The sequence below is a fragment of the Alligator mississippiensis genome, chromosome 11 (assembly GCF_030867095.1).
Source record: "Alligator mississippiensis isolate rAllMis1 chromosome 11, rAllMis1, whole genome shotgun sequence".
In the NCBI taxonomy this organism is placed as follows: Eukaryota; Metazoa; Chordata; order Crocodylia; family Alligatoridae; genus Alligator; species Alligator mississippiensis.
In genome coordinates, this window is record NC_081834.1 from 20,302,568 (window position 1) to 20,329,630 (window position 27,063).

Sequence of the window (27,063 nt, forward strand, 5' to 3'; positions counted from 1 at the left end):
CTCTTGTAGTGGGTGCTGTTGAAAGCACTAACGTAGTCTGGTCTGTGGAATCCATTCTAATGAGGTAGAGTATATACAGAAATGGATAGTATATTATATTCCTGGTTGCTTGAGGAGCAAAGCATCATGTCTTACCATTTGCACTCAATTGCCAAAATCATTGCCATTCAGTGCCAGCATGTTAGGTCACCTCTGAGCTTACCATGGCAAGTCCTAGTCTCTTGACCTGCTTAGTCGGAAGTAATCATATGAGGTGGTGTCTAGCCTTGTGCAGCCTGCACACTGGCACTACTACATGGCATAACACATCATATAAAGGAAGCTCACTCTAGACGGGGAAGGGGTCATGAAATTCAGGGCACATGCAGGTCCTGCTTCAGCAGCAGTTAGTAGTATGCATGCCAGAAGTGGCTCAGCCATCTCGGTACTTGTAGGTATAGCTTTGTTCAAGCACAAATGCAGCAGCCTCTGCAGCTGACCCTCACTTTCCTGGAAGCAGAATGGTGAGCCCAAAGACACTACTAATATGTCCTCAGCCATAAAGAAAACTAGTGATACAAGTTGCTACCCTATGTAAGCAACCAGACTATATCAGTGACTGGGAATCTGCATAGGCTCCCCCAGCTATGATGCACAGCCTTTACCTTTGCTTAGTCTGGGGACAGAAATTATCCACTTCTGCTCCTTCCATGCACTGGGTGTGCTGCAAAGGTATAATTTAGTATCTGGTTTATACCATGCAGGAGCAGTCTGTACTATCATTCATGTAATGATTGGTAGGCAGTGCACTGTTGGATTATAAACTTGCCGTAATATCTCTATTCCGTTTTTTCATTATATTTCCATATCTTTATTCAAGCTGATTGCTTCTGATGATGGCAGAAAGGTGGGTTTTGGTTCTTTCTTAACCCTTTTATAATTATTGGGATAAATATCAGCAGCATCGGAGACACTTGTGTAGGAAATTAAGGGATTGGTGGAGCATTCCCATAATGCTCTTTGACCTCTCTCCATCACTGTTGCTGCCATGAATTTAGTGATATTGGTCCCATAGTTAGGGCCTGAAAAAGACCTAAAGAGCCCAATCAGCAAGATTTGTACTATTGAAATAACTTCTGCATTTGTAAAGCCAAAAACAGTCACCTGAAATCAAACAACTATTGATAAACACCATTCCTTGCACAAGAAAGTTGTGGGACTTAATGCAAAAGCATAGTATCTTGCAGGCATTTCAAATATCATTAGGCATTCATAATGTCAGTAAAAAGTATAAAAGTTACTTGCAGGTTTACTGGAGGAGAAACTGGATGTAAAGTGGAGGTCTAACCAAAGTTTGCATTCAGATGTACTCCCCTTCTTTATGCCAAAGGCCATAAGGCATGAGCTAAAGTCACAAAAGGCAATCGGAGTCATTAATTTCAATGAATTCTTTGATCAGCCCCTTAGAGTATGAGGAGGGGCATTTTTTGCTTTTTTGTTTTTTTAAGCATAGAAGTAACTGTGCAAACTGGCAAAGATTGTACATTGCTTCTGACAGCAACATCTGGTGGGCTGGAGTTTCATCTTCTGAGGACACCTTGTTCCATGTTAGTAATGCATAGTGGATTCCAAGCAGCTAGAAATGCCAAGTGGAGAATTGCCCCAGTGCAAGGGAATGCTACCAGCAGGCGGCTGGTGGATGAGGCTCTGCTGCTGCCTATTCCAGCAGCCCCAACCTCCAGTGTAAGGAAAAGGAAGCAGGTCAAGGCAGGACATGGATGAGACAGAGCAGGGAAGTAACTGTAATTTTCTCCATGCTTAATAAATGTTGGCTTAAGTGAAAAAATAGAGGTATTGATCTGTATATCAAAATATGTAGTAAAATATCTAGTTTGCCAGGACACGTGGGAAATATTGAGTGTCTGATACCATTTTACATAATCATATTGCTATTATAAACATTGCGGTAACATTGTCTCATGAATAAATGCAAAATAGAATATTTCTGTAGAAACAAATTTAATACGCTTTTTTTCAGACTATTTAAAAATCAATTGTTACAGATATTGACGAATGCCGAGAGATCCCTGGAGTCTGTGACAATGGAATCTGCATAAATATGGTTGGCAGCTTCAGATGCGAGTGTCCTGTGGGATTCTTCTACAACGATAAGTTACTGATCTGTGAAGGTAAGAGGCTTATACTTTTGTCACATAGAAATGGGGGCATTATTAGCCTTTTGGCAGTTCAAACACTGGCAAATCCAGTGTACTCGCAAATCCATCCATAACAGGAGAATGTTCTGGGATCAGTAAAATGTGAGTTGGGCAGGACTTTAAATAAAGCCATTTTAGCTTTTCCCCAGAAATTCTGTTGCACATATATTTTCTGTTGCTTCCTGATTACCAGATTTTCCAGCTAATGTATAAAGACCTTGAATCAGTATGAGTCAACCTGTTATGGCACGTGAATCTTCCTACTTTTCATAGTTTGGAAGTAAATAGGTGCATTGGGTGGTCTTACAAATGTCAGGTCACAAGAACACTGTTCACTTTCAAGCTGATATTTTGTTTCTAAGGAAAACAACATTTGTGTATATATTTCAAAAACAAGATGAAAAATTTTTCAATTGATTTTCATATTGGGTAAATCTGTATAAATATTCTCTAGCTTAGTCACTGTCATCAATCAAAGATTATGGTAGGAATTTCCTTCATTCCCTGTTGTGGTTATGAGACTCACTGACCACTGAATTGCAACATCAGGACACATAAGTTACATAACAAGACACTGAAAGCACAGATATGATAGTGCCAATCTAGAAACACCCAAAAATGCCAGGTCTTTTGATGTATGGTGGGAGAATTCATTTTTCTTAAAACCTAGTGGGCTAGGTGGATATAGTACACTGATTTCAGCTCAGTTGTACCAGTTAACTCTCATGTATATACAGCCTTTGTGTTTCCTCCTCAGGAAGGCATAGTACTGTTTCTAGACAAGGTACTTGACTTATTATTGGCCATGAACTGGTGTTCTTATCCAATGATAGAAATTTTCCACTGCTCAAAATGTTTCTGGGACAGGGAGCACTGCAGACATTCAGTCTGAAACTGCCCCCCTCCCCTGTTCTGCATGCCTTCCCAAAACCAGTCTGGGGGCAACTCCCTCTTCCCCAAGCCAGCAGCAGGGAAGTATAGAGGCATTTGTTCTCCTGGGAGAGTTTCTCCTGGGAGCAATCTCTACCAGGTCAGAGATGGGTTATTTTTCTCTGAGAACTACCATTTTTGTTCCAGGAGAAAATATGTGAATGCCTATATGTCACAGCTGCTGCCTGTGGGACCGACACCCATCACAGGGACATGAGGGGAGCAGATGGTGGCTTGGCTCCAGCCCCATGCTGTCACTGCCCTGTGATCTCAGCCCTGTTCACCTGCCCACTCCTGGACACCAGCCTGCAACCCATCCCATTTGCCTGGTCAAGCATGCCCTGCCAACATGGGTCGTGGGTCAGTCTCCATAGAAACCCTGCCCACTTGTCCACCTGAGCCCTCTGGTGCCCCTGGTGATGGGTGCAGGGAAGATAGGACAGAGTGCCCAGGCAGTGGGGCCAGTGCCGGCAATGGTGGCGCAGACATTGGCAGTGGCAGTCAGAGTGTAATGATGAGAGTAAGCCACCACTGTGGGGGCTACCGGTAAACAAGTCCAGCTGCCAGGCTGCCCCCACCCCACTGCTGCATCTCCTAGCCCCACAGACCACAGCTCCTGGCATGCACAAGAGCTACATGGAGATGGGGAGTGCTCTGTTTCACACCTGGTGGCAGCTCTGTGCCCAGTGGTGGCAGGACTGGGTGCACGCCCAAGCTGCCCCCTGTGCCTGGACCAGGCAGGGCTGACGGACCTGCCATGGGCCAGATGGAATCACTTGGCAGTCCATATCCAGCTCAGGGGCCATGTTTTGTCCACTCCTGTTCTAACAGTTGATATAGGCAGTACCATCTTATAGTCCCCCACCAAATGGTCAGTGTATTTTCAGGGAAGCTGGTAAGTCATGAAATCCAAGGGCTTGGGTAGCAGGCCACCCAGAATAGTACTTAGCTTTCTTAAAAGTCCTTTTGCTTTGTTTTGTTTTGTTGTTGTTGTGTTTTTTTGCGGGGTGGGAGGGAACGGGACATGTATTATACCTAACTGAATACACAACTTCCATCACAGCTGTGTTCCAGGTAGGGGAATTAACATGAGCTGCCTTCAGTTTTGTTTCTCCTGCTGCTGTATAAGTGTTACTATTGTATAACATTCCAGCACAGCAGAAATGTTCCTGATGCTGAAAGGAAGTCTCATTCTTGTTCTTACCTCCAGTCCCCAGTCTAAGTCAGGTTTCTTACTGGTGCTCTTTTAATCTTTGTAGGCAATAGTATTTGCATTATTCAGAAAAATGGGAGTTTTAGATCCTGTCTGACTATAGGATTATATATAACAGCAGATTTGGGGTATGGTGATAGTCATGATAGTCCAGGAAACAAGTGAGAAGCAAGGACTTTTTGGTGATACCTTTTATTGGACCAACTGAATAGTTAGGAGACATGTTAATATTCAGTTGGTCAAAAAAGATATTACCGAAAAAGCTTGTTTCTTGCATACAACAGTACAGTTATTCTGAATGGGTGTTTCCCATTCAGCCTAGTCACCCACAGTAAATAAACAGGGCTGAGTTTACCAAACTGTAAGCAGAGGCCAATATTACAGATGGAAAATGTTGTTCATCCATCAGCTCTGTGAGAGCCAGCCATGAGGAAAATTAGCTAGAATTAAATTCAGTTTAAGGACCTTCAGAAGCCAGTAAACAAAGAGAGAGAGAGTGCCATGCTTCAACAAGGGGCTAGAAAGAGTGGAAGTTTTGCAAGTTGTGATCACCTGTATAACTACCAGCCCCCTTTGGATTGTTAACGCTGAAAGAAAATTCATAGTCACATCCCTTCATGTTTGGCTCCTTTAAAGATAAGGCAGTTCTCATATATGGGCCTTAATGCTGCATTAGGATGTGTGTGAGGTCTCTTGTCAACTTCAGTGGAAATCCATGTTGTTAAAGCTGCCATCCTCCCTGGAGCTCAGTACAAGAACAGGGCCACAAATTGAAAGGCAGCCAGATGCAAGGTTCCAGCCAAAGGCCTGTGCAACATGACTGGCTTTGGAAGAGCCTTCTATTCATCTAATGAATGGGGACAGATTGAAAAGATGGAGCAAGCAGACTTAGGAAAATCTCCAGGAAATGTTTAAAAACAAATCTAACAATCTCCTTTCAGTGAATTTTTTAATAAAAATAAATGTAAAAACAAAATGCATAAAATCCTTACATATCAGCTGGGGGCATTTTCTTAAAATAAAAAATGTGCTTCTGTTTCCATCTTTTATTTTTAGTTTGTCCTAACAATCAAATTCCATCTTGTGTTGATAGATATTGATGAATGCCAAAACGGGCCAGTATGTCAACGAAATGCAGAATGTGTCAACACAGCTGGGAGCTATCGCTGTGACTGTAAACCTGGCTACAGGTTCACCTCAACAGGCCGTTGCACAGGTCAGTATTCCCAAGTTTATGTATACAATGGTATACATAGTGACTGAAAAACAGCCTTAAACACACATGTATGCCTTCTTTAAAAGACTGTGGGATTTGTGCATTGTCCTGAACAAATATGCAACCAAATTATTTTTATGAGCTTTTTGCCTCTTGAAACTATTTACTGGCTTTTGTGAATGTTTTGTATTTTTATTATCATTGTCATGATTTATACACTTAATTCTTTCAGAAGTCTGTGTGTGTGCTTGCAAAATCAGTCTAGCCAGAAAAATCTAACAGACGCTGAACTGTCTTTGGCCTTAAAATTGTATCCTTTCACTCCAAAACTGATTAGAGAACATACATGAAATTTTTTAGGAAAAATCTCATAGAAAAATGGTCCCTCATTTAAAAGACTGCTTGACACTGTGCTGGCTGCTAGTGCCACTGATGCTAGTAAGGCACTAAATGTAGTTAAATAACGGCTTACAAGTTGGCCTTTACAGATAGAGATAGAAATGGATGTGTGCATATGGCTGTGTACACATCCCATGTCATTGACTCTTAGAGCTGGCTATGCAATAGTGCAGGGGTTGTCAGCTGTGGGGTATGCATACCCACAGGGGTATTTGAGAAGGCCATAGGGGTTACACGCAGGCAGGGATGGAGTGCTGCCATACACCCTCCCGCGCAGGTGCTACCTGCCCGGCCGGATGCACAAGGCAGGGGAAGGTCGCACGCAGTGGCTGCCACCGATTGGTGTCCAACCACATGCCACCCCTGCCTCAGCATCCAACTGTGCACTCTCCCCGCCAAGAGGTTGAAAACCCCTACACTAGTGCAATGTGGTATATTAAGCCTATTTGAATAAAACACCTTTTTCTGTCATTCAATTAATTACCCTTAAAGAAAAAGAAACAAACCTCAGTAGAAACACCCTAAATTAAAAAAAACACCTTATGAATGCTAAAGTTTCAGTCAGAAACATCCTAAAAAGCTAAGAGGTAGCTTTCTAAAGACACAAAGGCATATGAATATGTACTTGGGTATCAAACTGACATTTGCGCCAACCTACCTCTAAAGCTTCTTTCCTAACTTAAGTTTTCATGGACTTAAACTTGCCCCTGCAATTTATCTGTGAAGGTATGGCCAAGAAACTCAGCATCTTTCAACCCAGGGAATGTTTGGCCTCTTTTTCCTCTGTCTGTATATACCTCATGTAGTTTACATAATTGCTTGCCAGAATGTCTTAGCACGTTATTTACCTCCTGGGTTTTCACAAATTAATCACTGCCATTTAGGGGTCATTGCTGATAAGGGGACCTTATTTGAAATGACTTATTCAGAAAGTTCAAGAATAAGCCTTTAGGCTTTTATGGTCTTAAAATGGACTGTGGACATTATTTTCAAATACTTATTTGACTGGGCCTGGACTTCTCTGTTTTGTTAACTTTGTCTTCCAATGATGTTATTGTAGCAACAGTAGCATTCACATTATTTTGATTATTTAAGGAATCACAAAGACTATGTAAAGTATTATGAGCCAAATGACCATAAATATTGTATACATTTCTGAACAAAGTAATAGCTGCAAAGGAAATTGGTAAAGTTTTCCTTGGATTTTCTGCCCCTGTGTATTTGAGTTTTAGGAAGTGCACCTTTCCCTGCAGCACTGTTTTACATTGTTTTATGAGACTTTCACGGGAAAAGGATGTAGGAACAGTGAAGAAAATAGCTTTGAGAATGAAAACTTCCTTTGTTAAGCTATAGAGCAACACATGCACATGGTCAGTATGTTGGTAGCATAATTGTTGTTGTAACTCCTTCATTATTGCAGAACAGGAAAAACCAGGGAAAGTTCTGATATGAGCTACAATGCCCTGATCTGAATTGGCACAAACATTACTTCCCAGTATTTTGCTCTAATTTTATAATTAGTGAAAAAAAAGCAAAACAATCATAGTCAAAATAAAAGTAGTTAATAAAGGGCTTGGTCCTGCAGAATCCTAGGAAATGTCCAAAAGTCTCACTGAAGCCATTGTGAGTCGAGAGTGTTAAGCAACTGGATTGCACCCATAGACCACAATAATGTGAGAAAAGTGATGTTATGCCAATACTCAGTTGTATCCTAATTCCATTCACTATGGTTAAGTGAATGCTGCCTTCCTGTTTTGAAATCATTGTGACGTTCTCTTCTCTGCCAAAGAAGCTCCCAGGATCTGAGAAAACATAGTTTGAGGTGTTGGAGTTGCCTGTTACAAAGACAGAACAAGGGCTTTTCTGCTATTGAGTCTCTCCACTCAGATAGAAGAAAACCAAGGTGCATGATGAGCAGACAGGTGGAATTGCTTGCCCTGTCTCTGGAAGCTCCCTTTTCCCCCGCTAGTAAGGAAAAAAAGAGGCGCTACTCTGCAAAAAAGTCAGATAAGCTATTTCCCAGGACTTGTGATTCACAATTAATTTGTATACATATTACTGGAAATAGTTGCATTGATTTATTTTTTTTCCTCCTCCCTGCTTTCTTTCCATAGTGAATGGAGAGACACCAGGACATCCTAAGGTTCTGAGTATCCCTCTCAATAATTTTCTTTGCTCGCATTTCTTTCTGACTCCTTAAGAATATCTCCATCTGATTAGCACTAGTCCCACTGATCACTAGCCTTCAGGAGAGTGGCCCAAATAACATCCATCCTGCTGGCCACGTTTCATACCTAGCCATCAGCAACAACACCCGTTAGCCCATAAGTGATGGTATTCTACCACCGCAGCTGCTCTGATGTGCTGTCAGAGCAGACTTGATTGAGTCTGCTGTAGCATGGTAATTACCGTACTCCAGCAGATACCAGCGTCATGTGTATCATAGATTGTTAGGGGCTGGAAGGGACCTCGCAAAATCACCGGGTCCAGCGCCCCTGCATTAGGCAGGAAAGACAACTGGGGTCAGGTGACCCCAGCAAGGTGACTGTCCAGTCTCCTTTTGAAGATTTCTAGGGTAGGTGATTGCACCACCTCTGGAGGGAGCCTATTCCATGGTCTGGACACCCTGACTGTGAAGAAGTTTTTCCTAGTGTTAAGCCTGAAAAAGTCTTCCAGGAGTTTATGGCCTTACTCCTGGTATTCCCCAAGGGTGCCCTGGCGAACAGTTGTTCGCCAAGCCCTTGATATTTTCCCCTGATGTAGCGGTAAGCTGCTACCAAGTCCCCTCTCAGCCTTCTCTCTTTTAGGCTGAAGAGACCCAAGTCCCTTAGCCTTTCCTCATATGGCTTGCCATCACATCAGTATCCCCCCCGCACTGAAAAATGGCAGCGAGGGGACTTTAGTTAAAGCTTGTAAGCTTAGTCTTTCCCCCACCTCCCAGAGCATGTGTATAAACGTATTTAAACTGAAGTAGACAAAACACTTAGGGGTTATACTGAATTGGATGAACCCTCACTGACAGCAAATAGACAGAATGACTTTACATGCTTCAGGAGAGATGTGCCGAATAGTATATAGCCTGCTAATTGCTATTTTGCTTTGCTGAGTTGGTTGAATCCTGGCCTTCAGCTATAAACCTTCTCAGCAGAGAGAGCAGTGAGTTGCCATATAATCAAGTGGTGCAAGTTAACCCCTGCAATCACAAAGCAGCATGTCAAGCGGTAGGGGGCACTAGGTGGCAAGGCACTATTCAGTGCTCCTCTCCATAGGCTGCTGCTGAAAGAATATACTCTGGCAAGGTTTTCTACCAGCTATATCTCCTTTTCTAGCTAACCACACTGCTCTGGGCTGTGGTTTTTAGGGCATGCCATGCTTGTGTGCATGGTTGTTGCCATATTGTCTACTCATTGCAGAGCGTGCTGTTTAAAGGGTTTATATATTGGATTTGGTCTTTCTGTGAGTGGAGCACAGGACAGGAGTTAATCCCTTTTCTCTTTTGTATGGGCTGTTTGACTTAATTAAGGCCACAGTCATGCATTCATCTAAGCTGAACACCCCAGAGGACCAGTGGGTTAAGACACACAGTTAATCAGCCTCCAGCACAAAAGGGAGTGACCTGGCTACCATACTGAGTTAGCCATGGTGGCCATACTGTAATCAGTATGATAATCATACATGTCAAGAAGCAAGCAGTGCTTGCCTTTGGATGTATGTTTAACTAAAACATAGGTATACTTCTCAGACTTCCAAAACCATGCTACAGTTGGTTTATGTTAACATTTGTTTAATTTAGCACAAAAGAAACTCGCATACGATCACATTACATTTACTCTCCTGGCCAGAAAGCAGTGTTCTATACTTGTAGCTAGAAATAGTTGCTTGTAAAGTAATTTATGAAACATACTGAGAGTATTAAAAAACAGAATACCCACTGTAAATTAATTGTTACTGTTTTCTATTACTACATGATTATGTTGGTCTCATTTCAGAACAATTATGTCATTTTAAATTAGAACTATAAGTTAGAATCTAATTTTCCTGAAGACCACTAATAATTTATTGTAGATTTATAGAACAATTTTCAAGATTCTTTTTTCTTACAGATCGTAACGAATGCCAAGAAATTCCCAATATTTGTAGCCATGGTCAATGTATTGACACAGTTGGAAGTTTCTACTGCATTTGCCACAGTGGATTCAAAACCAATGATGACCAAACAATGTGCATAGGCAAGTATCAGAATATGTTGTTAATTTAATTAATAGTGGATCTGAAGCCTGTTTTCAGCCAGGAATTGCCATCTCAGATTAGGCCAATGGCCCACTTAACCCAGTATCATGACCAATAACAGACGCTTCAAATAAAGGAGCAAGGAGTACTGCAGTTCACAGTTACGAATAAAACTGGCCATCAGCAGTTTATTTCTTGCCAGGCTTTTTTGTGTGTGATTTATACTTTGAAGCAGAAGATTTTTTTTTTTTTTTTAATCTCCACGGCCGCATCTGTTGGGGGTGGGGCATGCTTTTGGCATTCATATAAGTGCTCAGTCCTTTACATAATTTCCCTAAGCTCTTGGTCTTGTTGATATCTTATGGCAAGGAGTTTGACAGGTTAGTAATACACAGTTGCATTGCAGTAATTGTAAAACCCTCTGGTGGCAAAATGTGCACAGGAGTGATTTCTTGCTACACACAAATAAAGATGTGTAACTAAAGAAAGAGCTTCTGTATTTAACTCTTTGGAAGTTCCAGGATTAGGGCCAAGTTATTTGCTGATTTCAGTGGGCATTTGTTTGACTAGTGTTTGTTACAGATAAAATAGATTAGGTTTGGGTCAGTTTGTCCCTGTTTAATGGAAACATTGTCAGAAAGAGAGAGTAAGGGGAGAAATGCAGCCTCTGCCCAGGAGTTTCACTTAGTTTTCCCTGCTGAGGTGTTGGTCTGGTTTGTAGTGGTCAACCACCTAAATGCAAGTGTGGATGTTTCAGATCTTTTATAGAAAATCATTATTCATATATCCTTGGGGAAGACAGCAGGGTAGCTCCATTTAGGTGAGTGGTGACCAGGCCCTTCCTTATGAAACCTTCTTGAAACATTATCAATGAAATCAGTTACCCAAATATCCTGTTTTTCTCTCCTAAATTATCTAGATCTCCTCTTTTTCCTTCTATATGCAATTTGATGCTGGGAGATTAGTTCATTGCTTCAGTACATTAGGTAGCTGTTTGGCCTTTCTCTTCACCTATCACTAATTAAAGCTCCTTTTGCTGCTGCTTTTCTTTCCTAGATATTGATGAATGTGAAAGAGATGCATGTGGAAATGGGACATGCAGGAATAGCATTGGCTCCTTCAACTGCCGCTGCAACACTGGATTCACCCTCTCGCATAACAACGACTGCATAGGTAAGGAGACTCTAAACCTGTGGCGGTGAAACCAGTCAACATTTTTCTAGGATTTTTCTCTCTCTGAAACTGGCATGCATGCCATTTTATTAATTGAATTTTAAAATCCCATAATTAAAATTGCATAGTCAGTCTCATTAGGGGGAAAGTGATTTTTAAAATGCCTTGTGTTCAAAAGCTTGTCTGACTTTATCCCAACCACGTGGCTAGTCCAATAAAAGAAGAATCCTTGCCTCACATTTTCTCCAAACCTAGTTTATCAGTCCATTATTTTGTAATTAACTTCAGTCTTCTTGCACCCACCTGAGCATGTCTACAGAATAACAATTTCTAACAATTTACCTCTTTTTATGGGAAATTTCATGAAAGACAAATTAACTTCTGAGGAAAGAAAAATAGACAGTGCAGAAAAATATGTTGGACTTTCTTCAGAAGTTCATTGTGTCAGCTGGGAATGCTGGGTACTTTAATGTCTTCCGCATATTTTCCATTCTTGTGAATATCTGACAAAAGCTTTTCCTGTGGTTTAATTTTTTTAAAGATCTGGACGAATGTACAAGTGGAAATGGGATGTTCTGCAGGAATGGCCGGTGCATAAACACCATTGGGTCTTTCCACTGTCTGTGCCTAGATGGCTATGAGGTGGCTCCAGATGGCAGGACCTGTGCTGGTGAGTATCTCATCAAATATGGCACACACCACCTGACATTGGCCTAATGCAGCAAAATGCTCAGCGCCTGTACCCAGATTAAATCCTGAGGGAAAAGGTAGGATACAGTAGAACTTCCCCAGGTTGCATAGTTCAGTCTTATTAGGGGGGAAGCAATTTCAAGAATGCCTTGCATTCAGAAGCTTGTCTAACTTTATCCCAACCAGTTGGTCTATTAAAAGATATTACTCCAAAAAAGCCAAGCCTAGTCTATCAGTCCATTATTTTGCAATTAACTCCAGTCTTCTCGCAGCCACTTGAGCATGTGCCTATAGAATAATAAGACTCTAGCTATATTTGTGCCTTTTTATAAAAAAAACACAAGTCCTGTGGAACATGCTGCAGCATTTCGTTTTCATTAAGTGACTGTGTTTGCATGCAGCAAAAATACCATACACACACCTAGAGTTTTGTTCTAGGAGTGGGCAAAACTGACTAAATTTTTCCTCTTTGGGTTTTTCTTCTTCAGTGGTTTTCAGGCCAGAACCTAAAACTAACATCTTTTTTTTTTCTTTTGGAAAGTATCTTAGTTTTATTTAAAGGAAACAAACTCCACAGAGGTCTGTGTTCCCTATTTCCTACCCTTTAATGAGAGCAGGTTTTACTTCATTCTTTTATAAGAGTTTTTACTAGCTATTCTTAAAACAAATACGTGCATCTCTGCAGACTGGCACATAATAAGGCACCTTTCCTGATGCCATGTGTGTAGGCATGTGATTTTTCATAATTTCTCCTATCAATAGGTTTGTTCCTAGGCATGATCCTGATGACTTTGATGGCATTGTGCATAGCACTAAGAACACAGGTGATAGAATCTACAGGATGAGATCCTAGGGCTGACAGTCAAAGTGAGACACAAGACACAAAACAATGGATCAGTATAAGTGGGTTATTTGGAACTTGTGTTAGAAGAAGAAGCAGGATTCCATGTGGAGGAAAGTTTTAGAAAAAAATTTGAAGGAGAGTTGGGATTTTTGGAGGTCAAGTGGGAGACCATTCAAGGCTTCAGGTGGAGGATATTGAAGGCTTCAGGTGCTTAACAAAAATGTTTGTTATGTGGCAGCACTTCCCAATCCTTGGGGCCCTGCTCTCTGCCACACGTAGTTAATCTGTTACCTGTGCTGGGATGGGAATGAACTGATATTGAATCCAGAGCTAAGAACTTTACTCTTTCTTTAAATTTTCCTTTTCTATATTTACAAATTAATCTCCTGAAAAAGGGTCTGTCTCCTTGTCCTCACAAAGCTGAGAGTCAGAGGGCTGCACCCTGCTCCCTGGGAGTTTTGTGGTTGGCTTGCTCACTGGATTAACTGACTTGAATAAGAGGAGTCAGAATTTTAACCAATGGCTTCTCCATCTCTTCTTGTAGATATCAATGAGTGTATACAAGAACCTAGAAAATGTTCACCAGGCACATGCCAGAACTTGGATGGGACATACAGATGCATCTGTCCTCCTGGATACCTTCTGGATCATGACAAATGTACAGGTTTGTAAGGGTCACAAATTTGTCATCATGAGAACCTAAGCAAAGGCAGTTCTCCATTCTAATTATGTGCATAGCAGTTCCTCCCTTTGTGCTTTAGGTGTCAACTTCAATCAATGCCAAGTGTATGAAATTAATTGCATAGCAGAATTGTTCCAACAAAGCTAAGTGTAATGTGCACTGTCAAGCACAGAAGCACTTGGAGGGAGGGGGTGTCTACCCATCATCAGTGTTGATAATTTGGGGTATCAGAATTGCAGCTCAGCACCAAAATTACTTCCTTTTTAGTAATGTACAGGACTAGGCTGCCTATACTGAGTTTAGCTGCCCCTATTTAGTTCTTACTTGGACAAAAGTTCAGTTGAATTTTGCCTGAGTAAGGATTGCAGGATCTGGCTTCACTGAAGACATTTTGAAGGGTTAGGCATCCAGCTGGAGATGTGTTATTGAGGGCCTGATCTCTGGATATGTCTTTGAATGTTAGTTCTAGGTTACACAATAATTCTGCTATCATTTCTTTGTTTCATTTTTGCTGACAGTCTTCAGTAACAATCTGTTCTGCCTCAGTTATGATGTAGGGTACTTTATTTTATATTTTGTGTTTTACTGCTGCCAGTACAGCCTTTTAAAATTACTAAATGATTGTGTTACCTTCTTGCAGACATTGATGAATGTGGAGAAGAGCCAGAAATTTGCGCTTTGGGCACATGTAGCAATACTGCAGGCAGTTTCAAATGCCTGTGCCCTGAAGGATTTGTATTGTCTTCCACAGGAAGAAGATGCCAAGGCAAGCTCTCATATTATTTTGTGTTTATATATTTATTTGCTTTAGATTTCCCTTATTAAACTTCTGTTTGTAACGTAACAGAATCAAAGAAAACTTGGCATTTCTTAACTTTGGGCCATATTTTCTCTAGCACTGACATGTCCTCAGCACTGGAGAGAACAGAGCAATGCAGAATAAAAAGAAAAAGTTAAACATTGATATAAGCAAGGAAACATTGTTCCCTTGAAAACTTTTCTTAACAGTTTCTGAACTCTTGAAAGAGGGAAAAGGGGGAAAGTACACAATGACTAGGCTTCTGAGAGCTTTGAACAGAGCTAAATGTATGGAATGGAAAATGAAGATAAATATCGAGAAAAGTCCATATCAGTGGAATGCTAATGTTGAAGATCAAAATAACCTGATAGATATGAGACAGGGTTAGCAACTATTAAGTAAAAACCTCTACCTGGTATTCCTCACCAGCAAGATGTGGTGAAAAAAATGCATAGAAGAGTCTTTGAAAGCAACATAGTAAGAAGAATACCCTCTGCCTAGAAACAGTTTAGATTTCTATTGTTTTAGAAGTTATCAGAGATAGTATTCAGAGAATAAACACAGGTATTGACAAAAAGCAATGATGACATGTTAGAAGCTGGACAGCTAGGAATGAAAAAATGTAGCTTGTTAGGTTGCATAGACAGACAGCACAGGAAACAAAGGAGTAGGACACGGGACACCTCCAAGACTATGAGGAATCTCTTGAGTAGATGTCAACTCTAGAAACTGCAAGAAGATATCAGATGTCACACACTCCATGTACTGTAGTCCCAGCGAAAACCACCAGTGATAAAGACTTCCAAAGGATCCCTGTAGTTATGCTTGGCACAAGACAGGGATATTTGTTGACACCCAAGAGAGAGCTCTTCATTTCACAGTGGGCTAAATAAAACTGCTTTTACTAAGATGAATCCAACCTGCAGGATATGTTTATCCAAATATTCAAACCACCGCAAAATTTGGCATAATTACTACCCTCAGTTTGGTAAAAATAAGTAGCTATATAAACAAGGTTTCTTCAGTCCATGTAAAATTTATCATTTGTTTTGAAAGATCACCCAGAAAGCAAAGAAAACCCAGAGGCAAAATACATAGAAATAATGTAGCATTATCTTAGTTTTTCTAAAGAAGGACAGTGGTTCACATGGCATGTCATGGGAAAATTAATTTATATGTAGGGTGAACTTCAAGCAATGCCTTTTTTCCAAGGAAGATTGGTTTTTGAGTGCAATGAGCCAAACAAGCTTCTGTTTAAGACTTCATATTACCTACAGCTTTTTCTTAAGTCTGGACAGTGCCCAGCACTGATCTTGCAGCCAGAAAGCTGGATGAGCAGCTGCTTCTGCAGCTGACCCTTATGCTGTCTGTCTGCCAACCCAGGGAGTTGCCAACTGTCTGCCTTCTGGATGTTTGTGGTCTGTGAACTCAATTCTGCTCCAGTGTTTAGGTTACCCAACCTAGGAGAAGAGAATGTGGTGCCACACAAGCAATCCTCCTGGCCTATATTTAACTTGGTATAGGTTTGAGATAAAAAGACGCTTTTGAAAATCATCATTCTTTTTTTTTTTTACATTATACAGTATTGCTGTCAAAATTTAACTCAAACCTTTTAGTGTCAATGGGATTTAGTTAGTTAAAGATCATTGTTCTAATAATTGAATATAAATAAAGGTAATATAACAAGATTTACGGTAAAGGACTGTGAAGTGGGAGGAGTATCTCTGTCCTTTCTTTGCTAAAATCAGAGAGGAATTCTCCCTCCTCTCTGTAGCATAGGGTGTCTCTCTTCTATAGCAGTTCTCTGTTAGCTGATACAGTGAGAGCTCCCCCTCCCGTTTCAGCCTGTGTTAACCAATCCTTTCTGATATCATCCACATAGAACGCCTTTTATGTCATTGGCTTAAACTTTTATTTTTGCTTGCAAATTGCACAAAACCCCGATACCTTTAGTGAAGAACTATAGAATAACATGCTTTTGTTTACGCAGATCTGAGAGTCAGTTACTGCTTTACCAAATTTGAAGATGGAAAGTGTTCTGTTCCAAAATTGAAAAACCATTCCAAGCAGGAATGTTGTTGTGCCTTGAAAGGACAAGGCTGGGGCGACCCATGTGAACTCTGTCCAGAGGAAGCTGATGGTATGTTATCAAACATATTGCATTAATATTGCTATGTGCTCTCAGAGGTTAAAAAGGAAAGCAGTATCATGGGGGAGGGTCACAGGAGAAAAAATTAGAAAAATAAATTGTTTCTCAAAGAATGGTAAATTATTTTGTTTAATCACATTAATATTAATATCCCTTAATAGGAGTGTATTATGTATGTTATTAGTTATATTTTTTTTATAGAGTAGAAACCTTTCTGCTATAAAGGAGTGTAGGACATACCCACTTCTCAAAACATATAAGTAGTAATTTTGAGTTATGATGTAGAAGGGAAGTATGAGTAGACTGATAACACTCTGCTCTGGAGGTTACAAATGCTTTGTTTCTTTTAAATGGCAAAATAATACTAAGTTTTTGGTAGAGGCTAAGCATAACAATATCCTTGACACAAAGTGAACTTTATCTAAAACCAATTTAAGTGCTGAAAATGTTAATCTATTTAGATCTTTTTAGAAAATCAATATAAATATCACCTTTACCCCTCTGACTTTTCTGGCCAAGATTTATGGTTTTCCAATGTATTTAACTATTTTTTTAAAGTTTTTGCTTAACCTTCCATCTGTGAAAGACTCGCAGATAACAGAGGCATGGGGACCTGATTATTCACTGTCTCTAATTGCACCAGACACATTCACAAAGAGCAGTGATGTTACGGCATAGTTATGTTGCACATTACAGGCGCGTTAATTCAGGATGACAAACCATAATTAACAATATTAACATTTCAGCAATATATTAATACAGTTCATCACATTCATAAATTATGTAGATGTTTAGCAGATCATATTCTTTGGAGCCAAGAGGAAAAAAAAAACAGATTTCCCAGTTGAGATATTCCTTTAAGGCTTATTCCCTCAGTGTGGGTGGTTAAATTCTCTTCGCAGAATACAAGCCAAGTGGGTAGTGTTAACTGGAAAAGCATAGTAAACTTCAGAGCTTTTTCTTAAAGTACCATTACATATGTTTGTCGTAGTCTGAATTGTTCTCGGTTGATGCTACCAAAGCAAATGGATTTTTTTCATCTCTAAAATAAAAAGTAGCATCATAATGTCTGAGTCTAGAAGACTCATAACTTTCTCAGTATATCTTGGATGATGCAAAATTTTCTTAAGTGTTCAAATGTGTCCCTCGATATATATCTTATCATTTGTATGCTATGTAGCCCCCTGTGAAGGTAGTCAGCCAAAGGTTTCTTTATCACTTGAGTTCCATGTACGCTCTATTTCATCAGATAAGCCTTTGATGGCCAAGCAAGACTGAATTTTCTCTCGGCAAGTAGCCATATGCCAGAGACTTCACTGATTTTGTTGCTATAATATGTGACTGTATAGTTTTTCCTTTCATATAATCACAGCAAAATGTTGATAACATTTTAAAATAAAAATCAACGGCTTCTAAAAACAAATAGCAGCATTACATTGTAAGCTTACACTTAGTATATTAAAGGACTTCAAACAGTGTTTTACTGTATGCTATGACAGGGTCTTATTATATTCTGAGTATAGAGAGCAGTTATATCTTGAAATAGGCTCGAAAGCATAATATCTTGAGATGGGTCTTAACTGCTGTCTCATATACAAGACTCCACCTTCAGTCACAAATGTTGGAAGTCTTATCATTTTTTGTTCAAAATCAGAAGATTTCTACTTTCTGAACCTGAATCAGATGGAAATTTTGTGAGTACATCCCTTCTCATTAAATGTTGGTCCAGTGTTGTGGGAATTTATGATTTTATTTATTGGTCAAGTTCCCAGAATGGGATTTGTGATTCACATAAGCAAGGTGAAACTTGTTTTCCACAACAAGGACTGGACAGTAACATGATCTTCAAAGACATCTGACTTTTGAAACCTTGCAAAAACAGTTCATGAGGGTTTGGTGGTATTAAACCTGAACTCTACCTTAACTCCACTCTAAACTGAGACACCACCTCCTCAGCCTACCTCAGATAAAATCATGATTTGACATGTAAAAGGTTTCTTTGCATTAAGCAGATATTAACCTATGACTGTACAGGATTCGACAGACTTTTCTGATTAGATTAATGTATACATTTAGAAATGTTATTTACAGGGAATGAGAATGCATCAATTTATTTCTGTTGCATTTAGTACAACTATTTTGTTTAGTTTGTTCCTTAAGGAGAAAATAAAATTATTTAAAGATTTTGATATTTATATATGCCCAGTAGATATGATAAAATTTGAATAAAACTATGTATATACTTGCATTCTTGGTGTTTGTGTATGTGTGTGTGTAGAGAGAGGAGGAGGGAGCGAGAAGAAGGGTTTCTATGCCATTGTGAATGTGTAGCTTAATGATTAAGATTAAGCTGATAGTTGATGTGTTACATGAATTGCTGTAATATGGCTTTAAGCTCTTTTAAAACTCATTTCACTTACAGATGCGTTTCGACAGATATGTCCATTTGGAATAGGTATTCTTATTGGACCAGGTGATGCGCGCCTTGGTGAGTGACTACTGTTCTGAGCATTACTGTATGAGTTTAATGCTAGCAGCTCATTTTCTATTGATCATTTGCCATCCATTCTGCTTAAAAGTCATATTTTCACAAAGTTACCAAGAGCCATAGATTGGTGTTGCAAAGCAGATGGGCAGGATGCAGAAAGTTGACATAGATCTTAAAATTCAAGCCTGCATCTCTCTCACTCTGTTAATTACCTTTATTGTTTTTCCTTGTATATTACATTGCTGTCACATGTGGCGAGCCATCTTCAGAACCCAGAGCATGGACTCAAAATAGTTGTAATTCACTATTACTGAGTCTCATTTATACCTTCTCTCAAGTCCAACTCTTTCCAAAGACAAAGCCCACTCCAATCCAGGGCTTTTTGGCCACTATTTTGATTCAAGGAGGATGGTTAGCTTTTATTTTTCACTGTTAGTGGGATCCCTCTTAGGAAGATTCTGCACTTGACCTTTAAAATACTGCCATTTGTAGGCCACCCTTTGAAAATTTGGCCTGAAAATGTAACTGCTTTCTTTATGTACATTCAAATATTTTTTATTCTGAATGTAGAAATATTCTATACTAGTTTCAAAATTTGTAGTGCCAGATTAGTCCAAAATTTACATATAATGAACTCTGATGAATGTGTCCCTTTTTTATTTTTGTTTTTGGGCTAAGATGTGGATGAGTGTCTTGATCCAGATAACTGTAAATTTGGGCGGTGCATCAACACAGATGGTTCCTTTCGCTGTGAATGTCCATATGGGTATATCCTTCATGGAGCTGAATGTGTTGGTAAGTATAACAGTCATCTTCCATTTTAAAAACTACTTCTTTCTTAAGTATTGCTGTTAAGGAACAGCTGTGAAACCTGACAGTTCAGTGCCATCAGAGGTTCCTTGTCTTCCACCCAGGAAGAGCACGTAGCAACTGCTGCAGCTTCCTTAGCCTGACGAAGGGTTTTTGAACCCAAAAGCTTGCTTAATAACTATTCTCCAACCGTTTGGGTTGGTCTAATAAAAGATATCAAATTCACCCAAGGAACCTTGTCTGCCTTGTCTTGAAATGGACATTCATGAATAATCCAGAAATCTTGCAGGTGGTAAAGGCTAGAAGTGTTTGCTTTGCCCTGCTGTAACCTGTATTCATGCATTGATTTAATTGCTTGCAGACACTGATGAATGTGCAGTTGGAAATCCGTGTGGAAATGGAACTTGTAGGAATGTCATAGGAGGGTTTGAATGTACCTGTGAGGAAGGATTTGAGCCAGGACCAATGATGACATGTGAAGGTGAGACTGAAATTCCACTTGCTGCTTTGTGGTTAAAACATGGTAACATAATATCAAAAGCAACTGATAAGATGCCAAAACAAGTGGACTTCTGTGTGATGTGAGACCTTGGCCTGATCCCTTCTCCAGAGAACTCTATCTGAACCCCTTCTTATAACCAGCCTGAATCCCTTTGCCACACTATGGATGCAGAAAGAAGTGACAATTTTCACCCAATCTGGCCACAGAAAACAGTTTATAGCTGTGGCCAAACACAATTGCATGGCTGCAGACAGCTTCAAAAATGGCTGATCAGATGAAAATCTGACCCTGCATTGCATGAAGTATCAGACCAAGAATTTCAAAATGCAGCATCTTATGTAAGTTGTGTCTGCTGAGCTCTGAGCCTGTCATTGTTTTCAGAAGGGGGGAGGAGGGGGAGGGAGCAGAGGGAGTTCAGTCTGGGGATTTTTCAGCCTTCCCTGGAGGGTGGGGCAGGTGTATTGAGCCATCCTGAGGTGGGGGGGCTCCAATTCATCCATCCCATCCCACCCTTAAACACTGGGTGGGGAACCCCAAGAATGAGCTCCCTCTGCTGCCTTTCCTCCTCCCATTCTGAAAACAGTGAGCGCTGGCAGAGAACTTGGCCATTGCTATGGGAACCTGGCTGCAGGGGCAGATTTATTCCCCTACTCCCTGAAACCAACAGTGAACTTCTGTTTGGTCTGGGGTAACATTGTAACTCAGAACACTTTGCAGAAATAATTCTGAGTTACAGAGCTGCACTTTGTCTGCATTTTTACCTAGACATATACATGAAGACTTGCTGAGATTCTGAGCTTGTGCCTGCTGATGGACTGATTACCCACCCAGATGAGAGTGTGCGGGTCATGGTTAGGGTGACCATACGTTCTAGATTGGCTGGGACAGTCCCAGGTTTTGTAGGCTTTCCTGGCCACACGGTGTAAATTGAAGAAAAAGTCCTGGATTTGGCTGCTGCTGGATGCGACACTTGGATGCGGCACCCAGATGCCTGGCCCATACCCTGCTGAGGAATGGCTGGAGGTGGGGGGGGGGGGGGGGGGGTGGACTGGACCAGGCACCACTTCTGCCTGGGGCGGGCATCAGCTGGGATAGCAGCTTGGTGAGGGGGCCAGGGATGGGGCTTGGGGAACCTGTGCAGGGCAAACTGGGATGGCCATCTGCCACCAGCAACCTCGTGCCATGCTGCTGGAGCTCCAGGGCATGCAACGTTCCTGAGTGGCTGTCGGCAGTGAAATGGAGGGGCTACTCCCAGCAGGGTCCAGGTTCTGCATGCAGGGGATGGAGCCTGGCTATGGGCCTCCATGCTATCCTGCCCCTTCTTGCCATCAGGGTTCCTAGGAGCCATGGGGTCAGGGGGGTGGGGTATGGGTATGTTTGTGCATGTGTGCGTATGCGTGGTGGCAGTGCCTCGCAGCCCAGATTCCCCTAACCATAATATGTTCACTCTAGTCTTGGTGTGTCTTGTACTTTCCCCGAAAATGTTGCTGATTGTATTCCTTATGAGTTCAGCTTTGATATGAGAGCTTAAAGGCTTTGGGATAGACTCTTTCTCCCTTGGAACACACAGTAATCTAATTCTGACATTGGAGTGGCCTGTGCTACTTTTACAGGCATTTAGGACCTCATCTGGTTCCCAGTAAAGACAGTGGAAAGACTTTCACTGTGTTTAGTGGGAAATAAAATCAAGTCCATGAACACTTCTTTGTAGCAGCAAGCATTCCATTTACACAACACATATGTAATTGTGTTTCAGGTAATGTTGGTCCCAATAAAGGTAATACTTCATGAAATTCAGTCTACAAAAGAGACTTACCTTTCTGACAGTTAAAATAAAGCACACAGAATCACCAATACACCATTAAGGTATTGGTTTAACATTGACTATATTTTGGCAATACAGACCTAGAAGCTTCTCCCATATCCAGACTGCCATTAAAGATGGCATAATGTTGTGTGTGATTTCTGCTGCCCTGCTCACATAATCTAGTCTTGTCAAACAGGGCTGCCTGTTGCCCTGTTTCTATGTAGATATCCACAGTCAGTAGAACATCTGACATTAGTATTTGATCCTATGGAATTTGGCATTTCTGACTTAAAGCTAACCTAAACTGCATGAATTCCTAGCCGTTGCATTTTGCAAAAGCAAATCTCACCTGGCTTATAAATGATTGCTTTTTCTCAATTCAGATATGAATGAGTGTGCTCAAAATCCTCTACTCTGTGCATTCCGTTGTGTGAACACTTACGGATCATATGAATGCAAGTGTCCAGCTGGCTATGTTCTTAGAGAAGACAGGAGAATGTGCAGAGGTAAGGTTCCCAACATGCTTTCATGGTTGTGAGAATGCTCTTTCAGGTGACATTAGACATAGGATAGTTACTTATGGTGCTAGAGGGCTCCAGGTCTTCAGGGACCCTAGAGGTAAAAGAGAAAAAATTATCATGTTTGTCCCTTCTAGTCTGAAAAAATTGTGCAAAATGCGGTAATGTTATTTTAAAAGGCCCCCATTCCTAACCAAACAGCACTGAAGTACAAATGAATTTTACCAGACCAATATTTCCATTTGCAATTGAATACAACTGGAGTGAGTGTAGTGGCTATGTATGATTACACTTTCAATCCTAAACATCCACTATTGCAAGTTTCCAAGAGCATCTCTTTCTCTCATTAAGTATATACGATTCTGCAACATGCATCCTGTTTCAGATCAGAATGAGTGTGAAGAAGGAATTCATGACTGTGCTGAAAAACTGATGGAATGCAAAAATCTGATTGGCACTTACATGTGCATATGTGGACCAGGATTTCAACGCAGGCCAGATGGTGAAGGATGCATAGGTAAGTGGCTCTGAGATGTTAAGGCTCTAGGGAGTAGTATTCTTCCCAGTACAGCTGAACTGCAAATAACAAAGTCAGATTCAGGAGCAAAATCGGCAGTCATGTATTTTGACTAAGTGATAAGTAACTGGGGGAAAAAACATTCTTCTTCTAGCTGTATAACAGTGGCCATGAAATATATGTAGAACCTGCCTCGCCACTGCTTTGCACTTTGTGTGCATACATGGACAATCCTTCTGTAACATTTTAGGTCTTTAATTGCTGCCAGTAGGTTTATCTTCAATTAAATTGATGGGTGTAGGCTGAATTACACCAGCTGTGGTTCTCTTGGTCTTTTGTAGTTAGGGTAAAATGTAGATTAGTACCAATAACCTACCTAATTTATCTGACAATGAAAGACAAATATTGGTGTAAACATTAGGGGTAGGCACTTAATTTTGTATAGATTTTTCCCATTGCAAAGCAGCAGAATGTAAAAGTAATGTATAATAAAGAGATTTATATATTGGACATATAATAAAACACAAAGTTCTCTTCAGCGTTTAATAAGAAATCTCCCTGTACTGTACTGTGCTATATGCCTCTGAACTGTAAGCACTGTTGTACTTGTATTGTTTTAAACCCTTCATGAAATTTGGGTGATACAAAACGGGCTGTCAAATACTTTATCAGTAAATTAGTAATGTGGAGTACATTGGTGGGAAAACTTAGAAGCAAAATATGTGATTTGGGCTTGCTTGCTAACTACTTGATTAATCTGTCCTTCAAATACTGAACAGTGTTTCAGAAAATCAATAGTCACCTCTGTTTCCTTCTATTTGTCATCCTCAAGTTTACCCAGTGAGAAATGCACAATTTCAGCACTTCCGCAGGTTATTGTCTCCTGTTTTTGTCTCCATGACTTAACCCAGTGATGGATTTTTTTTGTTATGTTCTTAAAAATGCAGATGAGAATGAATGTCAAACCAAACCTGGGATCTGTGAGAATGGTCGGTGTATAAACACAAAAGGAAGTTACAGATGTGAATGCAATGAAGGATTTACTGCCAGTGACACGCAGAATGAATGCTTGGGTAAGTAACAAGTTCCTGCTTTTGCAAAGCTAAACCTTGCAGAAGTATTCAAGAGCTTGAGCTCAGTGGGGCTAATATTGAGTAAAGTTCCTACAGTATAAGAGTCTGCAGGATGGAGCTTTCTGTAGCTAGGCACTCTCCTACAGCTAACTTCTTTCTGTGCTAATTGTATACTTATATCAGTCCATTAGAATGAGTTGGTTTCCAATAAAAGGTTCTTGTTGATTAGTATCTGTCAGCCTGAAATTACTTTGCCCTTTTCTCACTGGTGATTCTGTTTTTCAAATAGCCCTTTCTCTCAGAGTTCAAACAGAAAGCACATCTTTTCCTAGGCATAATGTGACTTTTCTTCTACATCTTACTACATTTCTTGTCTCCTTTGTTTCCTTCAGACATCATGTTCTCTTTCTCACTGCTGCCAGCCTTTCACTGTCGCTTCCACAGGCTCAGGGTTAAGTATGCTTCCCTTTCTTTTATATTTCTTACTAAATTCCTAATATCTCTTGATGCTCTGAAGGTCATCACTGTTCAGATTCTTCATGCTGCCTAATTTGTCTTTCAGACAACAGAGAGGGCTACTGCTTCATTGAAGTGTTACAAAGTATGTGTCAAATTGGATCAAGCAACAGGAACTCTGTCACCAAGTCTGAATGCTGCTGCGATGGTGGGCGAGGATGGGGGCCAAACTGCGAGATCTGCCCCTTCCCAGGGACTGTGGCCTTTAAAAAGCTTTGCCCTCACGGCCGAGGATATATGTCCAATGGAGCAGGTATTTCTGTCTGTACAAGATTATGGTCCAAAAAGATAAATTAAGTGAAAATGGTACAGACTGTTTTTTACAGCTTTTGAGCACGGTGAATTGTTTTGTTGTAACATCATTCGACATTCTGGATGTAAGGCCAAACCTCCAGCAAGATTTTAGGTGGAGTGAATACAGAACTTGCTGCTAACCTGCATGAATTGCCAAAGAGGCCAGGTTTAAGCAGCGACTAACCCCCAAATGTTAGCAGACGCCCAAATCATTGGGCAAGCAGACATATGTTTAGGTGGAAGCTTGAGTAGTCAGGCACATGTGAATATGGACCGTTGCACACTCCAACTTGTAGTGCATCTGCAGATGTCTACCCCAGTATTTGTTTCTTATATCTACCCAATTAGTTCAGTTACAGAAAAAATGTTCAGTACTGTGGACATGGGGCTGGACTTTGCTCCAGGCAGGCATTTTTCTGGTGTTTGAGCTATCATTTTTGCAAGTCTGCAAAAGAATTACAAAATGAATGGGTAACATTTGCAAAGGCACTCAAGTCCCTTAAAAAAAAAAAAAAAAAAAAGACAGGCACTCCAGTACTAAACAGCCTGATTTTTCAGTGGTATTTAGATATGTTGTATATACATAGATACACATTGAGATAGGCATAGGCACCTGGTGAAACTGTTAAAAGCACCTAATGCCTGAGTCCTGTATTAACTCTCTACATGCAAAAAATACCTTAGAAATCTGACTCTGTCACATTTGAAAATGGGACTTAGACTTCTGAGCCGCTAAGGCTTTTAAAATATTTTTCCTCTAATTTTGCCAGTATGTCTAAGTACCCCTGCAATCTGTCTGATACCTGATTCACAATAATAAATGTGAAGTTCCCATTAGCTTGAATTCAGGCATGATCTGGTTTTTTGGGGGGGGTTCTTGATAGCTCTCCAAATCTAGCTGGTATTCTTATTTAGATTTTGTTCATTGAATATAAATGTTAAACTTATGCTGTGGTACTCAATTTGTACCTGTTTCTTCCAAAGATGTAAGCCTCTTAAATCCATGAAATAATTATTATAATTATTTTAAGTCACTTTTTTCATGTCAAAGCACAAGAGACTTATTAAAATCAATGTATTTTCCTTTTTTTTCCCTCTGAGTTAATGTCTTTTGAATTGCAGATATTGATGAGTGCAAGGTTATTCATGACGTTTGCCGTAATGGAGAATGCGTCAATGAGAGAGGATCATATCACTGCCTTTGCAATACAGGCTATACACCAGATATAACTGGCACTCTCTGCGTAGGTAAGCTCCTATTAGTGTACACTTGGAAGTTCATGCTAAAGAGTGGAGTTTCAGAGGAAACTCGCACAGAAGTAGAGAGGAGGGTCTTTCTTTAATTATAGTGCAACAAAAATCCATTCATTACCAAGTTCAGAGGACTATTTTTATATGAACTCTCCTGGGTACACTTTTAATTTGTTACTGCTAATCTTGGCTGATATCACTAAAATGTTTGGTTTTCCTTATTTTAGACCTGAATGAATGCAGCCTGTCCCCCAAGCCTTGTAATTTCATCTGTAAAAACACCGAGGGGAGTTACCAGTGTTCATGTCCGAAGGGGTACATCTTACAGGAGGATGGGAGAAGTTGCAAAGGTAAAAACTGAAAAGGAAAATGTTTGCTAGAGGATCTGTTTCACAGACAGATAGCTACTCAGATAATCAGAGGGTCTGACATTGATCTCTCTGACTTGTGGCAGTAACTTAATTGAAGTCAGTGTCATCACACATGTCTAACACTGGCCACGTACAAGTGTTTATTTCTAGTGGTGGAAAATTTCCTCTGCTAGAAAGGTTTCCAGGAGAGGGAGAAATACAAGCAGTTCCCCCCTCTCTCCTTGCTCTTTGCACCTTCCTGAGACTCTGATGATCCTGGTCTGTGGAAAGCATGGGTTGCTCCAGCCCTCCCATTTCTGAGGTGACTGGAAGAGCAAGACAAAGCCCCCTGCCCACTTCTTACCCTGGGGGCTCTGATGAGAGAAGCAGGCAGCTTGCGGCACTGCTACCTCTGCC

General features: G+C 40.5%; 1 protein-coding gene across 3 annotated transcripts in view; it reads left to right on the top strand.

The window, feature by feature from the left end:
- FBN1 (fibrillin 1) overlaps positions 1-27,063 on the top strand; it is a 241,146-nt gene that overhangs the window by 192,027 nt on the left and 22,056 nt on the right. For all 3 annotated transcript variants that reach the window (XM_059714655.1, XM_059714657.1, XM_059714656.1), the window contains 17 exons: positions 2,043-2,168; positions 5,432-5,554; positions 10,057-10,182; positions 11,240-11,356; positions 11,898-12,026; positions 13,435-13,554; positions 14,213-14,338; positions 16,362-16,511; positions 18,943-19,008; positions 19,687-19,803; positions 20,180-20,299; positions 22,511-22,633; positions 23,031-23,162; positions 24,110-24,235; positions 24,798-25,004; positions 26,168-26,293; positions 26,524-26,646. In XM_059714655.1, the coding sequence (XP_059570638.1) occupies positions 2,043-2,168; positions 5,432-5,554; positions 10,057-10,182; positions 11,240-11,356; positions 11,898-12,026; positions 13,435-13,554; positions 14,213-14,338; positions 16,362-16,511; positions 18,943-19,008; positions 19,687-19,803; positions 20,180-20,299; positions 22,511-22,633; positions 23,031-23,162; positions 24,110-24,235; positions 24,798-25,004; positions 26,168-26,293; positions 26,524-26,646 (2,157 nt within the window). The remainder of the gene's footprint in view (positions 1-2,042; positions 2,169-5,431; positions 5,555-10,056; positions 10,183-11,239; positions 11,357-11,897; positions 12,027-13,434; positions 13,555-14,212; positions 14,339-16,361; positions 16,512-18,942; positions 19,009-19,686; positions 19,804-20,179; positions 20,300-22,510; positions 22,634-23,030; positions 23,163-24,109; positions 24,236-24,797; positions 25,005-26,167; positions 26,294-26,523; positions 26,647-27,063) is intronic.